Source organism: Muscardinus avellanarius (genome assembly GCF_963383645.1).
Source record: "Muscardinus avellanarius genome assembly, chromosome: 3".
Taxonomy (NCBI): domain Eukaryota; kingdom Metazoa; phylum Chordata; class Mammalia; order Rodentia; family Gliridae; genus Muscardinus; species Muscardinus avellanarius.
Window position 1 is genome coordinate 114,604,411 of NC_137788.1, and position 16,840 is coordinate 114,621,250.

At 55.6% G+C, this 16,840-nt stretch overlaps 1 protein-coding gene across 3 annotated transcripts; it reads left to right on the forward strand.

Moving 5' to 3' along the window:
* Nucleotides 1–237: 237 nt before the first annotated feature.
* Nucleotides 238–16,558, forward strand: ADAR (adenosine deaminase RNA specific; the record flags this gene model as incomplete). 3 transcript variants are annotated; one of them, XM_080692785.1, is made up of 14 exons in its annotated part: nucleotides 238–1,529; nucleotides 4,012–4,192; nucleotides 4,581–4,729; nucleotides 5,553–5,691; nucleotides 5,956–6,146; nucleotides 9,549–9,774; nucleotides 10,014–10,185; nucleotides 11,580–11,673; nucleotides 12,248–12,370; nucleotides 12,617–12,750; nucleotides 14,401–14,583; nucleotides 14,880–14,992; nucleotides 16,090–16,217; nucleotides 16,312–16,558. In XM_080692785.1, the coding sequence occupies exons 1-14, from the start codon at nucleotides 853–855 to the stop codon at nucleotides 16,556–16,558; spliced, it is 2,757 nt and encodes a 918-aa protein (XP_080548911.1). In that variant the 5' UTR covers nucleotides 238–852. The 3 variants fall into 3 exon arrangements, with proteins under 3 accessions (XP_080548911.1, XP_080548912.1, XP_080548913.1); XM_080692787.1 differs by having other exon boundaries at nucleotides 826–1,529; nucleotides 9,549–9,696; XM_080692786.1 differs by lacking the exon at nucleotides 14,401–14,583 and having other exon boundaries at nucleotides 820–1,529.
* Between the last annotated feature and the right edge of the window lie 282 nt (nucleotides 16,559–16,840).

Genomic DNA, 16,840 nt, shown 5'->3' on the forward strand with positions numbered 1-16,840 from the left:
GCTATCCTCCTGTCTCGGCCTCCCAGGTCCGGGAATTGTAGGCCTGCACCACCACACCCAGCTCCTGTGCAGTACTTAGGACGTGGTGTGGTCAGCATAGGCAAGCTCTATTCACTGTCTCCCCCCTCTCTTGTTCTGCAGGGCTGTTCTTTCAACAGATACTACGCCCGCCCTGGCAAGGGCTACGAGCACATCGAGGCCAGACAGCAGCAGCAGTGGCCGGGCCCTCACGCTAACAGTTTCCGGTTCAAGCAGATAGAGTTTCTCAAGGGGCAGCTCCCAGAGGTGCCGCTGACTGGAAAGCAGGAGCCATTGCTGCCAGCGCCTACGTTCTTCCCGGGACTCTGGCCGAGGTTTCCGGGACCCCCTTCTGGAAGCAGGCAGCCGAGGATCTGGAGTGTTTCTTGGGGTGTGCCCATCAGAAGCCAGGGGCGCCAGCTAGGGTCCCAGCTTCCTTCACCACGGGCCTGCGTTCATCCAGGGAGAGGTGTTGACCAGCTTGTCTCAAGCTTCCGGGACCTGAGCATCGGCCAGGCCCAGGAGCAGAGGATCCTAGAGGTGCTCCAGGAGGGCAAGGCCATCACAGCGCAGGAGCTGGCCAACAAGCTCGGGGTCCCTAGGAAGCAGGTCAATCAAATCTTGTACTCCCTGGCGAAGCGGGGTGAACTGCAGAAATCCGCAGGAGCACTGCCTCGGTGGTGCATCACAGGCTCAGTCCAGGCCCAGAGCCAGCCCAGCAAAGGAGCGAGACCAGACAGTCCCGGCCAGGGAGCTCCAGATCCGGAGCCTAGTCTGAAAACTGAAGACACTGAGCCCGCCTCGGACTCTGAGGATCCTTCTGAGCCTTTCAATATGGCCGAGATCAAAGAGAAAATCTGTGACTACCTATTCAACGTGTCCAACTCCTCTGCCCTGAATCTGGCTAAAAACATCGGCCTGACCAAGGCCCGTGACGTGAACACGGTGCTGATTGACCTGGAGAGGCAGGGCGATGTCTACAGGCAGGGCGCCACCCCTCCCATCTGGTATCTGACAGACAAGAAGCGGGAGAGGATGCAGATCAAGAGGAGCACACAGGACACGCCCGACAGCCAGAGGGGCGTGGCAGGTCCCCTCCCATCAGATGCCCCCAACACGGCCACCGCGGAGAATGCGGAGAACGGGCAGGAACAGGCCAGAAAGTTAGCAAACAGGCCGGAGGCCCGAGCAGGCCCCACGAAGCTAAAACCACCTGTTTACCACAATGGCCCCTCCAAAGCAGGGCATGGCGACCAGGAAAACGGCCAGTGGGCCACGGACGATATCCCCGATGACTTAAACAGCATCCGCGCAGCGCCGGGCGAGTTCCGAGCCATCATGGAGATGCCCTCCTTCTACAGCCAGACCCTGCCGCGCTGCTCGCCCTACAAAAAGCTAACCGAGTGCCAGATGAAGAACCCCATCAGCGGGCTCTTAGAGTACGCCCAGTTCGCAAACCAGACCTGCGACTTCAACCTGATAGAGCAGAGCGGCCCGCCCCACGAGCCTCGGTAAGCCTTACCGTGGCCCTTGGCCTAAATCGCCCTCCTGGCCCTTTCTCTGGATATGCGGCAGGGGAGTCGGCCTCCGGACAGCCAGAATCCTGGCTGAGCAGGCGGGAGGCTGACATTCCTGGCTGAGCAGGCTGCTTTAGAGTGCTTGGCATTCAGCCAGGCGGGGTGGTGCACATCTGGGGTCCCAGTACTTGGGAGGCTGAGACAAGACCGCAGGTTTGAGGACAGCCTCAGCAAATAGACTGTAGCTGGGCGTGGTGGCACAGGCTTGTAATCCCAGCATTTGGGAGGCTGAGACAGGAGGATTGCAGTTCACAGCCAGTGTCAGCTAGTGAGGCCCTCTGCAACTCAGTGAGACCCTATTTCAAAATAAAGAATAAAAAACAAAATAGAACTGGGGATGTAGCTTGGAGGTAGAATGCCCCTGGGTTCCATCTCCACTGCCACAATAAACAAATAAACACAAATAAATAATAGAAAATGGGACTTTTATCAACCTAGTGAGATCCTGTTTCCAAACAAAAAAATAAGATAGGGTTGGGGATGTATCTTAGAGGTAGGATGCTCCTAGGCTCAATCCATAGTGCCACCAAAAAAAACAAAAGAAAGAAAGAAACGGCTGGCCTTCACACACCTGTCATTTCTGCCTCCTAAGGCCAGAGGTAGCAGAGACTCTCCTCTCTCCTTACCCCGTCCTGGACACTGTCCGCACCGTCCAGCGAAGTTCCTGGGAATGGCATAGGGACAGGGGGCGGGCGGGCCACAGGGTGCCTAGCTGCCGCAGGTGATCCCAAGACCAACTGGAGCCACTGTGTGCCGGTTGAAGGCGGCGGTTCTAACAGGCTGGGCCCACATGGGCACAGTGCCTGCGCTCCGAGCTAGCTCCCAGCTAGGAGGCGAGGTGCCCCAGGTGTCTGACCAGGCCCCGCGGGGTCCCACAGGCCAGGTGGAGGAAGGCCAGCGGGCTCAGAACAGCGCCGAGCTCTCTGAGGCTGCAGCTAGACAGCCGGCGTGCTAGGAACGGAGCGAGGCGATTGGGTCCTTGTGTGAGCAGCAGTGTCCCCGCGCGGCAGTGCGGTCTTCTGGGAGCGCAGCGTGTGGCGGGGGCTCCCTGGCCAGGGCACTCTGGTCTCAGTACGACTGTGTTACACGGGCTGGCTCAGGGGTAAGGATCTCCAGTGGTGGCCTTAGTTTTTAAGTCTGTCTTAAGGGCACTAAGTTGACGTTGCAGGGGAGCTGTTGAGAAAAGGGGTGTCTGTCCGAAGCTGGTGGGCGGGCAGCTCGGCTCTGTCAGGGTAGAGTCTGGGCAGCCTCCTCTTTCCCCTGCCAGCTGGGGAGACCTGTGTGTTTTGTGCTTAATCGCCCTTGAACAGCAGCTGTGGGAAGCGTTAATGCCCTGCGAAGACCTGGGAAATAGATTTGACCTGCTTCTCTGGATGAAATCCCAGCTCCAGCAAAGAGCCAAGCAACTTTAAAAGTGTGAATAAAGGAGTTAGAAGCCACTAGGCCAGACAAAGGCTTTCTGGCTTTGCATAACAAGGAGAACACCTTGGGGGGCAGGGCTGGAGGTCTCACTGCAGGGCATCTCCAGAGGAGTTGGTCTTTATTTTTGTTTTATTTATTTGCTTATTTGTTTTGGGGTCCCGGCCCTTGTTAGGCTTCCACCACAGAGCCACACCCCCAGCCCTCCAGGGCTGGCCAGTCCCCACCGCTGCTTTAGGAGAGGCCTCTGGGTGGCTGGCAAGATTGTAACGGTGTGACTTTAGCCCTTCGCCTTTCGTTCAGACGTTCACGTTCATTAAGACAGAGCGGGGCTCCCTGATGGAGGTCGAGACCCTCCTGTGCCCCGGCCGCCTCCACGGAGCTAAGGGGAGAGCCACGGATCACTTTGTTCCCAAATAAGAAGGGCCAGGCGTGCCAGGCATGTGTGCACGCTTGTGATCCCAGCATTCAGGAGGCTGAGATAGGAGGATCATGGTTCGTGGACAGCCCAAGCTATTTAGTGAGGTCCTTTGCCACTCAGTGAGACTCTGTTTCAAAATGAAGAATAAAAAATAGGGCTGGGGGTGGAGCTTGGAGGTAGAATGGCCCTGGGTTCTATCCCCAGTACCTCAAAATAAAATAAAATAAAATAAAATGAACAAAAAATAGGGCTAGGGGTGTAGCTCGGAGATAGAATGCCTCTGGGGTTTTTATCCCTAGTACCACACACACACAAAAAAGGACAAGCTGGCTGGGCATGGGAGTACTTGGGAGGCTGAGGCAGGAGGTTTGCAGGTTTGTGCCAGCCTCAGCCTCAGCAACTTAATGAGACACTAAGCAGCCAAGCAAAGTCTAGAAAGCAAAAATCTAGTTCCTCATGCACACACACACGCACCTCAGGGATTGGCTGAGCCTCCTGAAGGCCAGGCCTCCTTGCCTGACTCCGCCTCCTCCGTGCCGCGGTGAATGTTCCTGAGCCTAATCTCTTTCCACCAAGATTCAAATACCAGGTCGTCATCAGCGGCCGCGAGTTCCCTCCAGCCGAAGCGGGCAGCAAGAAAGTGGCCAAGCAGGATGCGGCCATGAAAGCCATGCGCATCCTGGTGAGGGAAGCCAAAGCCAAGGACAGCGGCAACCTGGAGGAGCTGTCCTGCTGCTCCGCGGATGAGCCGGAGGAGGTGGGTGTCCTGCCCGCCCGGGGGAGGACAGCAGCGCGGGGTCTGAGCGACCAGCGCGCTGTCCTGGCCTCCACACTGCACTGACATTCTTCACGAGGCAGCTTGGCCTCCCTCTCCCCCACGGCCGCGGCCCTCCCCCTCCCCCCTCCTGCCCCTCCCAACCTAGCTGGATTTACAGTGCGTGGACTGGAAGAGACCCTCGGTCCAGTCCGCCTCGGGGACGCTCAGCTAGCGTCCCTGCCTGCCCTGGACGCCACGGCCGCCCCACGTTGGAGGCCAGGCCCTGTGTGTGCAGAAGAGCCGCCCACGCCCACCCCCTGCCCCGCGGACGCGGTGTCTCCCAGACTGGTTCTCACGTCTTCTCTTTCTCGCTTCCTGCTCCCTCCAGATGGAAGATTCGCAGCCCACTACTGCTTCGGCGCCGACCTTGTTTTCTGGGAAGAGCCCGGTCACCACCTTGCTCGAGTGCATGCACAAACTGGGAAACTCCTGTGAATTCCGGCTCCTGTCCAAAGAAGGCCCTGCCCACGAGCCCAAGTACGCCTCTGGCCACCCCAGAAGTGACAGATGCTTTTCTCTGAGCAGTTCTTCTGTTTCAGTCTGGAAGGGGGCAGGGCTCTTGGGCCTGGTTTCTGTGTGTGAGGTAGAGAGGCAGGAATTGGAGTTCAGAGGGACCAAGGACTAGGGAGGTTCGTGGGCGGAGGCCCCTGTTGGGGGGACGGAGGGGAGTGGGACCTGGTGGGCCTGGCCAGCTTCCTACTTGAGGGCCGCGTGCTTTCTGACCTCTGTGCGGAAGGCTTAGCCAGGCTGAGAGGCGAGGCCTGGCGGTGAGTGAGGGGCACCCGCTCTTCACGGCGGGTACGATCACACAAAAACACCGTGCTTGAGAAACGACCGGTTGGTGAGCCGGGCGTGGTTGGACACACTTGTAATCCAGCACTTGGGAGGCTGAGAAGGAGGAATGCGGTTTTGAGGCCAGCCTCAGCATCTTAGCAAGACCTTGGGTCGAAGGTCCAATCCCCAGTCCAAAATAAAAATCTAGAGCTGGGCATGGTAGTGCACACTTATAATCTCAGCCCTTGGGAGGCTGAGACAGGAGGATTGCACAGGTTCAAAGCTATCCTCAGCTACTTAGTGAGGCTCTCAGCAACTCAGTGAGACCCTGTTTCCAACTAAAGACTAAAAATAGGGCTGGGAGTAAAGCTCAGAGGTAGTATGCCTCCAAGTTTAATCCCAATACCACAAAAAAAAATAAATAAAAATAAAAATGAAGGCGCATCAGATGGCAAAGGACGCTGGGCGGCGAGGCCGCCGTCTCCTCTGCGGTGGGCCGTCTCAGCCCTGCCCTCGCCCTCCTCAGGTTCCAGTACTGCGTGGCTGTGGGTGCCCAGACCTTCCCCACCGTGAGTGCCCCGAGCAAGAAAGTAGCGAAGCAGATGGCCGCAGAGCAAGCCATGAAGGCCCTGCACGAGGAGGCAGCCAGCTCTCTGGACGACCAGGTGGGCGAGGGCGCCTGGAGCTGGGGCGGGAGCGCCGCTGGGTCCAGCAGCCTCAGCTGCTCAGGCCCTCCACCGCCTCCCGAGACCCTGTTTCAGACTAAAGAATGAAATAGGGCTGGGGGTGTAGCTTGGAGGTCGACCGCCCTTGGTTCAGCACCAAAAAGAGTCACAGTCCGCATTCAGCAACCAGGGGCTTAGCTGCCTCAAGTCCCGCTGCGCTTCCTCGTGGGTCACGCTGCCTCTCTGTTCGCTGATTCTCCTCAGTCTGGAGGTTCAAACACGGAGTCACTTGATAACCTGGAGTCTGGGGTGCCTAACAGGATCGGGAGGATCAGCGAGCTCGTCAGATACCTGAACACCAACCCTGTGGGCGGCCTGCTGGAGTACGCCCGCTCCCACGGCTTCGCGGCCGAATTCAAGCTGGTCGACCAGTCTGGACCCCCTCACGAGCCCAAGTGAGTGTCCCTGACCGGCAGTAGCCGCGCGGCACGAGTGGGGCGGCCTGTAACCCAGGATGTGGGAGGCTGGGACCGGAGGATCCCAGGTACAAGGACAGCCTCAACAAGTAATGAGACTCTTCAGCCCAGCAAGACCCTGTTTTAAAATTTTAAAAATAGTAATAAAAATAAGGCTGGGAGTATTCCTTGAGGTAGAATGCTCCAGGGCTCAATCATAATACCACCATAAACAAAAAGAGTTGGGCGTGGTGGTGCACGCTTGTAATCCCAGTACTTGGAAGGCTGAGACAGGAGGATCGCAGGATCACGGCCAGCCTCAGCTAAACTTAAACCCTCTACAAGTTAGTGAGGCCTTGTTTCAAAATAAAGAGTAAAAGCCGGGTGTGGTGGCGCACCTTGTAATCCCAGCATTCCGGAGGCTGAGACCGGAGGATCGCGGTTAGCAGACAGCCTCAGCTACTTAGTGAGGCCCTCTGCAACTCAGTGAGACCCGGTTTTAAAATAAAGAATAAAAAATAGGACAGGGGCTGTAGCTCGGAGGTCGAATGCCCCTGGGTTCTATCCCTAGACCACACATACCAAAAAAAAAGAAAAACATAGGGCTGAGGATGTATCTTAGAGGTAGAATGCCTGTGGGTTCAATCCTCAGTTCTGCCAAAAAAATTATTTTTTAATTAGGGCTGACAGTATAGCTTGGAGGTAGAGTGCCCCTGGGCTCAATCCCTAGCACCCCCCCACCCCCACTCTCTCCATCCCCTCAAGACTGTCCCTGGAGGCCCTCTGTCCTAGAGGTGAGAGCCAAGCAGGCCCCGCAGGCCCCAGGAAGCCTCTATGTCATCACTGATAAGTGGGGGGGGGGAGGCAGGATTAGGATGGTGAAAGGAGATAGAGGCTCTAGGCAAGGGATGCAGCAGCCAGCAGACCCTCCATGACCCCAGGGCCTGTGTCCAGGGTTCAGCTGAACACAGACTGATTTTTTTTTTGTCTTTTTGTTTTTGCGGTACTAGGATGGAACCCGGGGCATTCTACCTCCAAGCTACATCCCGTCCTACTTTTTATTTTTTATTTTGAAACAGTGTCTCACTAGGTTGATGAGTCTCATTACTTCCTGAGGCTGAAGGTGAACCTGCGATCCTCCTGTCTCAGCCTCCCAAGTACTGGGATTATAAGTGTGCGCCACCATGCCCCGCTGAAACTTTGTTTTTAATTGCATATGTACTGAACATATAATCATTCCCCAAGTCATACACTCTAACAGTTGTTTACATGGCACTTACACTGTGTTAGGTATTAGAAGTTAAAGTAATGCAGAGATGATTTCAAGTATATGGGAGAGCTGGGTGTGGTGGTGGTGCATGCCTGTATTCCTAGGACTCCTGAGACAGGAGGATCGCAGGTTCGAGGCCAGCCTCAGCAAGTACTGAGACTCTCAATAACCCAGCAAGACCCTATTTCAAAATAAAAAATAAAATAGGGGTGAGGGTGTAGCTCAGAAGTAGAGTGCCCCTAGGCTTAATCCCCAGTACCAAAAAAATGAATTAGGTATACAGGAGGAATTTTTTTTTTTTTTTTTTTTTTTTTTTTTTTTGTGGTGGTACTGGGGTTCCTGGAAGCCCTTCTACCTCCGGGCTACACTCCCAGACCTATTTTATATTTTTATTTAGAAACAGGGTCTCCTAAGCCAGCGCACGCGGCTGGCTTCGAACCTGCGCGATCCTCCTGTCTCCGCCTCCCAAGCGCGGGGATTACAAGCGTGCGCCACCACGCCCGGCAGCAGGAGGAATTTTTTTATTTTTTTTTTTTTATTTTTTTTGCGGGTCTGGAGAAGGAATGCAGGGGCATTCGACCTCCAAGCTATACCCCCTGCCCTATTTTTTATTCTTTATTTTGAAACCGGGTCTCACTGAGTTGCAGAGGACCTCACTAAGTAGCTGAGGCTGTCCGTGGTCTCAACCTCCTGAATGCTGGGATTACAAGCGTGAGCCACCATGCCGGGCTGATAGGATATTTTGTATGCACACACCACTTCCCTCCCTGGAGCCTCTCCTCTGCCTCTCACACCCAAACCTCTTACTTCCTGTCCCTCCCATGGCTCCTCCCACCTGAGAGGCTGGCCACCAGCCACTGCGGTTGCTGAGCACTTGAGATGCGGCTGCATTATTAATTAATTAATCTAATTAACTTGAGCTTAATAGTGTCACGTGGCTGGCGGCTGCCATACTGAACGACACAGCCCAAAAGGGTTCTAGTTACATAATCGACAAACTTAATCATAAATGCATCATGTTCATCTTTCGTGTAACATCTCAAACCTGGGGTATAAGAATTCCCGTTCTTCGTAAAGACCTATGTAGAACAGCCATGAAGTTCTCCCGGACGCCTCAGCTGAAGCTGCTGCACCTGCTGTTTCCCTCACCCCAGCATCTCTCCACGCCTCCGTCCCTGTCCTGAGGTCGCCCGCTGGCCACTTAGCGTGGCCAGGACGGGTGACGTGCTTGGTGCGGCTGGCCGGAGGGGCCAGCCTTTCCCTGCCAGAGCACGCAGCCGCAGAACGAACCCTCTGTTCTGGGCAGTCATGTTATCCTACGCTGGCTTCTGGCCAGTGGGTTAAGATTGGGGTGAAAGCTAAGATTCTGGAAACCTCACCTGGTAGATTTCCAAACCACTTTGCTCTGTCCTGCCCCCTCTCCAAGAGCGTGGGATCCCTGCCGGGAAGTGGGGCCACCCCCTGCCCACTTGTGCACCTCACTGCCCACCCCAGCACATCTCAAGGAGTCAGCTAACCCCCGGACCTTGACCTGCTAACCTGAGTGCTGAGCGCTGGTCAGGAAATAGAATTGGGCACTTTAGAACAGACAGTAGATTAAATACAAGTGATTTTGATGGAAAGAAAGCTCCTACTTTCTCATTTCTGCTTAAGAAGAAAGTCCAGGCGTGGTGTCCTTCGTCCCAATCTTCCTGGGGAGGAAGGACAGGCCCGGAGCTTTGCGGGGAGGGACTTGATATAAGATTTCACCGTCTTCTGCTTTACAGCCACCTTCAACTTATGGCAAGTGGCTCTGGTGTTCCATTTACAGGAATGATATAAAATTGACTTTTTAAATGTTTGCCTTTCTCACCGGGCATGGTGGTACGCACCTATAATCCCAGTACTTGGGAGGCTGAGACAGGAGCATCGCAGGTTAGAGGGAGGTCCTAGCAACACAGGGAAATCTCCAGCAATTTAGCAAGACAAAAAGAGCTCAGGGTATAGCGTGGAGGTAGAATGTCATGGGTTCAATCCCCAGCATCAATGAAAGGACCAGCAGGTCCACGCTCACCCGCCTGGAAGCAGACCTGGCCTGCAGGTGGGCGGCCGTGCGCTCGAGGCAGGGCTCAGTTAGCGGCTTCTCCCCACAGGTTCGTGTTCCAAGCCAAGGTGGGCGGGCGCTGGTTCCCCGCCGTGTGCGCGCACAGCAAGAAGCAAGGCAAGCAGGAGGCGGCGGACGCGGCCCTCCGCGTCTTGATCGGGGAGAGCGAGAAGGCAGAGCGCATGGGTTTCCCAGAGGTAACCCCAGTGACCGGGGCCAGTCTCAGAAGAACCATGCTCCTCCTCTCCCGGACCCCAGAAGCGCAGCCAAAGACAGTTAAGACGTCAGCTTTTGGTGCTTTTTTTTTTTTTTGGGCGGGGGTGTGGGGTGCTGCTAACTCCTCTCAGTGGCATCGGCTGTCACGGCTCGTGACTTGGCCCTCAGTTCTGGCGCCAGGGTCAACAGTAGAGCATCCGACTGGGGCGCTGGGTGGAGGGGGAAGGCGTCGTGTGGACCGGAGCGCGGCGGGCGCAGGCTCGGCCACTGGGTACTCACGCCAGCCCTGTCCCCACAGCTTCCGCTCACCGGCAGCACCTTCCACGACCAGATCGCCATGCTGAGCCACCGGTGCTTCAACACCCTCACCAACAGTTTCCAGCCTTCCTTGCTCGGCCGCAAGATCCTGGCAGCCATCGTGATGAAGAGAAACCCCGACGACATGGGTGTCGTGGTCAGCCTGGGGACAGGTGAGTGGTGCTCCCTGAGCACTCAGCAGGTCGCCCCTGTCACCTGGAGTCTCAGCCAGTCCCTGAGGGTTTTTTTTTGTTTTGTTTTTTGGCTTTTTGGGGGTTTTTTTGTGTGTGTATGTGTGTGTGTGTGTGTGTGTGTGTGTACTGGGGATTGAACCAGGGAAGTTTTATCTCTGAGCCACACCCCAGCCCTTTTTTTTTTTTTTTTTTTTTTGCAGTACTGGGATAGAACCCAGGGGCATTCTACCTCCGAGCTATCCCAACCCTATTTTTTTGTCTTATATTTTAAAACAGGGTCTTGGGGCCAGGATGTAGCTCAGTGGCACAGCACCTGCTTTGCAGGTGTGGCACTCTGAGTTCGATCCCCGGTTCCAAAAAAGACAAAAAAAATACAAAGAACCCTTTTAAAAACCAGGGTCTTAGCCGGGCGTGGTGGCGCACGCTTGTAATCCCTGCACCTGGGAGGCAGAGACAGGAGGATCGCGCAGGTTCAAAGCCAGCTGCGCTGGCTTAAGAGACCCTGTTTCCAAATAAAAAGTATAAAATAGGTCTGGGAGTGTATCCCGGAGGTAGAAGGGCTTCCAGGAACCCCAGTACCACCAAAAACAACAACAACAACAACAGGGTCTCACTGAGTTGCTAAGGGCCTCGCTAAGTATCTGAGGCTGCCCATGCACTGCGATCCTCCAGTCTCCACCTCCCGAATGCTGGGATTACAGGTGTGCGCCACCACGCCCGGCTTATTTTTTTACTTTGAAACAGGGTCTCGCTAGGCTGGTGAGAGTCATGCTACCTTGCAGAGTCTGTCCTCAAACCTGCAATCCTCCTGTCTCAGCCTCCCAAGCACTGGAATTACAAGTGTGTGCCACCACCCTTGGCCCAAAACCTTCTTACACAGAGTGCCCCTTAGAACTGACCCGATGCCCAAAGGGGCGGAGTTTTGAACACTGCATGTTTTCTTTTTCTTTTCTTTTTTTTTTTTTTTTGGTGGTACTGGGATGGAACCCTTCTGCCTCTGAGCTATACTCCCAGACCTATTTTTATATTTTTTACTTGGAAACAAGGTCTCTTAAGCCAGCACAGCTGGCTTTGAACCTGCGTGATCCTGTCTCCACCTCCCAAGCGTGGGGATTACAAGCATGTGAACGCTGCAGGTTTTCCAACTAGGGGCGATAAGCTCTATGCACATACTCCAAAGTGTGAAACGCTGTGGTCCTGAGCGTTTCTCCTTAGCCACAGTCAGCTCTGAACGGGGTGAGTCCCTGTCCCTAGGCAAGAGCAGATGCAAGCCACGGGTCTGATCAGTTTGGGTTTCTGAAACAGACTGCCCTGGCCCAGTCCGCCACCGGGTTCCTCAGATGATTCCAGTTTTGTTTTAAACACCTTCCCAGGGAACCGCTGTGTGAAGGGAGATTCTCTCAGCCTAAAGGGAGAGACCGTCAACGACTGTCACGCGGAGATCATCTCGCGGAGAGGCTTCATCAGGTGAGCGAGGTTGCGGTAGGCCAGCCGCGGCCCAGGTGCCCATGCCCCACCTCCCTCGCCACCCAGGTACCGTGGCTCCGACACACGCGTCCCGAAGTGCAGACTGGCAGGACCAGCCCGCCCGCGGCACCGCCCTACACAGTCCGTCCCCTCTGGCTCCTCCGCCAGCTCTGCTGCGGCCCTTCGTTTAGAACACAAGGAGGCCTCTGGGGCCCGGGATGCGGCTGCCTCCCATCTCATCTGGGGCCTGGCAGCACCTCGGTGCCCAGCCACCTTCTTCCTTCACCTGTTCTCCAGTTGACGGAGGAGGTGGGGCATCAGCCTCCAGCAGGCCCTGAATCGGAGCATTTTCCCCGAAGCTCCGCAGGCACCTCAGCAGAAAAGAAACTGGCCCCAAGGCCGACTCAGCTTTAGGGAATGCTGAGGGCCCCCGGGTTCCCTCCACCTCTATCCACCAGGAGTCCGGGGTCCCGCACCACGACCTGTGACTCATGAGCCCGGGGAGGTCAGATCCCAGGTGCCGCCAGCCTCCCAGAACCAAACCTGCCTTCCTAGTACCCTTTCTCTCCCGTAGGTTTCTCTACAGCGAATTAATGAAGTACAACTCCCAGACCGCGAGGAACAGTATATTTGAGCTTGCTAGGGGAGGAGAAAAGCTCCAGATAAAAAAGACTGTTTCGTTTCACCTCTACATCAGGTCTGTACCGCGTCCTGCTGCCCGGCAGGCCCTGCCAGGCTCCTGGCCGGGACCTTGCCTCCTTCAGGCCCCTCGAGCTGCGCATACGATGGGCACGCTGCACTGAGTCTGTGTGCGCCAGGTGGAGTGGCTTCGCACTCCCTGGTAGGCTGGGGGCCGCCCCCAGCTTCGGTCGCAGTGGGCGTGGAGCCCGGGACATGACGGGCGGTGCTCACAGGGGGTTCTGATGGGCGCCCCTTTTTCCAGCACCGCTCCCTGTGGGGATGGAGCCCTCTTTGACAAGTCCTGCAGTGACCGTGCTCTGGAATGCACGGAGTCCCGCCACTACCCCGTCTTCGAGAACCCCAAACAAGGCAAGCTCCGCACCAAGGTGGAGAATGGTGAGTACCCAGCCCTCCTCGGGCGGGGATGGACAGCAGCAGAGCCCGCAGAGCCGGTGGGCCTGACTCCACAGCCGTCTGTCCTGCTCCCTCACCTCCGCGGCCTCTGCTGGCAATGACGGTCTCCTCACTGGTCTCCTCATGCCGCTCCTGGCTCCCCTCGCGCCTCAGCTGCCTTCAGCTGCCCCCGAGCAGTCCTCATAAACAAATCCTGTTCCCTGTTAAGCGCCTGAAAGTATAAACATGGAGCCGCCACGTCACACACTGACTCCCTCCCAGGAGCAGACCCCGGAAACACAAACAGGTCCACATAAAAAATAGTGCAGAGCCGGGGCGGGGCGGGCAGGCCTGCGGTCCCAGTGCTTGGGAGCTGAGGCAGGAGGAGTCTCGTTCAGGGCCAGCCTCAGCAGGCAGGCCTTCAGCAACTCAGCAAGACCCCGTTTCCAAATAAAAAATATAAAAAATATAAAAGCTTGGAGGTAGAAAGACCCTGGGTTCAGTCCCTGGTACTGAAAAAATTAAAAGAAATGAAATACTGATACATGCTACAATTTGGATGAACCTTGAAAACATTATGCTAAGTGCAAAAGCCAGTCACAGAAGATCCCATGGTACATGACTGCACTTATGACAAGTTTCCAGAATAGAAGAATCCAGGGACAGAAAGGGGATTAGCGGCTGCCTGGGTCGGCGGGGTGGGCAAGGAGGGCACCAACAGGCAGAAGGTGTTGTGGCGGGTGATAAAGTTCTAGAATCAGTTAGGGTGATTGCTGCACAGCTCTGAAGGTACCAGATGTCATAAATGACGTGCTTTAAATGGGCGAGCTTTGTCTCAGTAGAGTTCATATTGAAAGATAAAAAGGAAAGCCAAGAAGCACACTCGGGCTTCAAACGCACTGTACTTTGTAGCAGGCGGCCACCCTGGCGGCCTCCCCCCCCACCCTTGTCCCTCTTCTCGCTCGAGGCGCCCCCGGCTTGGCGTTTGTTGTTTTTTTTCCTTCTTTGGTGCTAGGGATTGAACCCGGGGCGTTCTGTCTCTGAGCCACACTGGAATTAGAGGTGTGCACCACCACACCTGGCTCACCCTCACCTGTCAGCTCCTGGAACCCTCGACAACCCTGGTTTTGTGTGGGGTTTGTGTGTGTGTGTGTGTGTGTGTGTGTGTGTGTGTGTGATGCTGAGATTCCTGGAAACCCTTCTCCAGGCTACACTCCCAGACCTATTTTTTTATATTTTTATTTGGAAACAGGGTCTCTTACACCAGTGCGGCTGGCTTCGAATCTGCACGATCATCCTCCTGTCTCCGCCTCCCAAGCGCGGGTATTACACGCGTGCGCCGCCACACCCGGCTTGGTCTTGTGTCCTACTGTTCTTACCTTTACGCCTTAGCCCCCTGTGCCAGCCCCCGAGCTCTGCAGGTCTGGAGTCCCTGCGTGTGTGGTGTATCTGCTTAGCATCTGCCGCATCCCCTTTCCATAAACATGGCGGGACGGCCAGGGTTTCACAGAACTCTACTCACCGTTGCTTCCAAGTACCAAGCGTGGCGCTAGGCACGTAGTCGGTCCTCTGCACTACACAAAGAACAGCCGGGAGGCCGGGCGCCAAGCTCCAGCTTAGGACTGGCTTGGCTCTGACCCGCCTCTCACACAGGCGAAGGCACGATCCCTGTGGAGTCGAGCGACATCGTGCCCACGTGGGACGGCATCCGGCTGGGGGAGAGGCTGCGCACCATGTCCTGCAGCGACAAGATCCTCCGCTGGAACGTGCTTGGCCTGCAGGGGGCGCTGCTGACCCACTTCCTGCAGCCCGTGTACCTCAAGTCTGTCACACTGGGTAAGGGGCTGCCCTCGGACCCAGGGCTGCCAGCCTCGTGGCTCGGCCAGCCCCAGCGAGGCCACTCTGAAAAGAAATGGGACGGGGTGTTGCTCAGAGGTAGGATGCCCGTGGCTCGATCCCCAGGACCACACACAGAACAGGCATGGTCCCGTCTGGTCCTGGCTGGCGCCCCAGAAGTGCTCCCTCGAGAGCTGCTTCTCCGTCCCGACGACTGTTTTCTGCCTCCAGCCTCCCCGCTGCCCTCCGCTCTCAACAGCACCTGGGAGATACTTTCCTCTTTCTCTTGCACACAGGTTACCTTTTCAGCCAAGGGCATCTGACCCGGGCCATTTGCTGTCGTATGGCCAGAGACGGGAGTGCATTTGAGGACGGACTGCGGTACCCCTTCATCGTCAACCACCCCAAGGTGCTAAAGCCCGCCGTGTTTTCTCTTGGGATCTTCCCCTGAATTTTTAAGCAATCCTGTCAGCAGAGTGAAGGGTGCATGCACTTTGCTCAAGGAGAGCCTTGGCTGCTGTCGCAAGGCTTGGCCATCCCTCCCTCCAGAGGACAAGGGTGTTTCCTCTTCTTAGTCTGGAGTTGATGTGCATCCAGATGGAGCTAAAATGTCTAGAAAGCCGGGCCTGGTGGCGCACGCTTGTAATCCCAGCATTCGGGAGGCCGAGACCGGAGGATCGCAGCTACTTAGTGAGGCCCTCTGCAACTCAGTGAGACCCGGTTTCAAAATAAAGAATAAAAAAAATAGGGCAGGGGCTGTAGCTCAGAGTTCGAATACCCCTGGGTTCCATCTCCAGACCCGCAAAAAAAAAAAAAAAAAAAAAAAAAAAGTCTAGAAACTGCTCAGTCTTTGCCAAATAGAATGGTAAATAAAGCAGATCATCTGTTCATGGTGGCACGTGCCTGTAATCCCAGTACCTGGAAGGCTGAGACAGGATGACCACAGGTATAAGGCCAGCCTCAGCGACTGAGCAAGACCCTGTTTCAAAATAAAAAGTAAAAGCCATGCATGGTGGTGCGTGCCTCTAATCCTAATACTTGGGAGGCTGAGACAGAAGGATCACAGGTTCAAGACCAGCCTCCGTGAATTAGCATGGCCCTCAGCAACTTGGTGAGCCTCTGTTCAAACTAAAAAATAAAACAGGGCTGGGAGTATAGCTCAAAGGTAGAATGTCCCTGGGTTCAATCTCCAGTACCACACACACACACACACACACACACACACACACACAAAGTAAAATAGAGCTGGGGTATAACCCAAAGGTAGAATGTCCCTGGGTTCAGTCCCTAGCAGCACACACACATAAAAATACAAAGTAAAATAGGGCTGGGGGTGTGTGTAGCTCAGAGGCTGAATGCCCCTGGGCTCAATCCACAGTACCACAAAAAGAAAAAAACAAAGGAAAAGAATCGCGACTCACACCAGCTGGCGAGTCATGAGTCTCCACTTCACGCCTCGCCCCTGAAAGGTGTGCGTCCCTCTCCCCTTGCTCCCGGGATTCCTAGGTCGGCCGAGTCAGCGTGTACGACTCCAAGAGGCAGTCGGGGAAGACGAAGGAGACGAGTGTCAACTGGTGCTTAGCCGATGGCCCCGAGCTGGAGATCCTGGACGGCACCAGAGGCACCGTGGACGGGTGAGCAGCGGGCGGCCCGCAGAGGCCGGGCCGGGACTTCAGGCTTCCCTTGCTGCCGCTTCCCGGTGGGTAACAAGCGCTTCTGTTTCCCCAGGCCGCGGCGCGAACTGTCCCGGGTGTCAAAAAAGAACATCTTCTTCCAGTTTAAGAAGCTCTGCTCCTTCCGGTACCGCCAGGATTTGCTGAAGCTGTCCTACGGTGAGGCCAAGAAAGCTGCCCGCGACTACGAGATAACCAAGAACTACTTCAAAAAAGGCCTGAAGGACATGGGCTACGGGAACTGGATCAGCAAGCCCCAGGAAGAGAAGAACTTCTACCTGTGCCCGGTCCCTAACGACTGAGGCGCGCCGTCCACGAGGGGAGGCCCGCCCTCCTCCTCGCAGCGACAAGGGTTTGGGAGGGCTTTTTTTAACCTTTTTTTTTCTTCTTTTTTTTTTAATGGAACCATTATTTAGGGATACTGAGAACTTTGGGTTCCCATTTATCCTGCTTTCTTTGGGATTTGTCTGGCCAGGCCCCTTCTCTTTTTCCCCAAGCGAAGAGGCAGAGACCTACCGGAAGAGAGAAGTGTGTCCTCACCCAGAGCCTCAGCGGTCCCTGAGCAGGGCTCCGTGGGGTCCCCC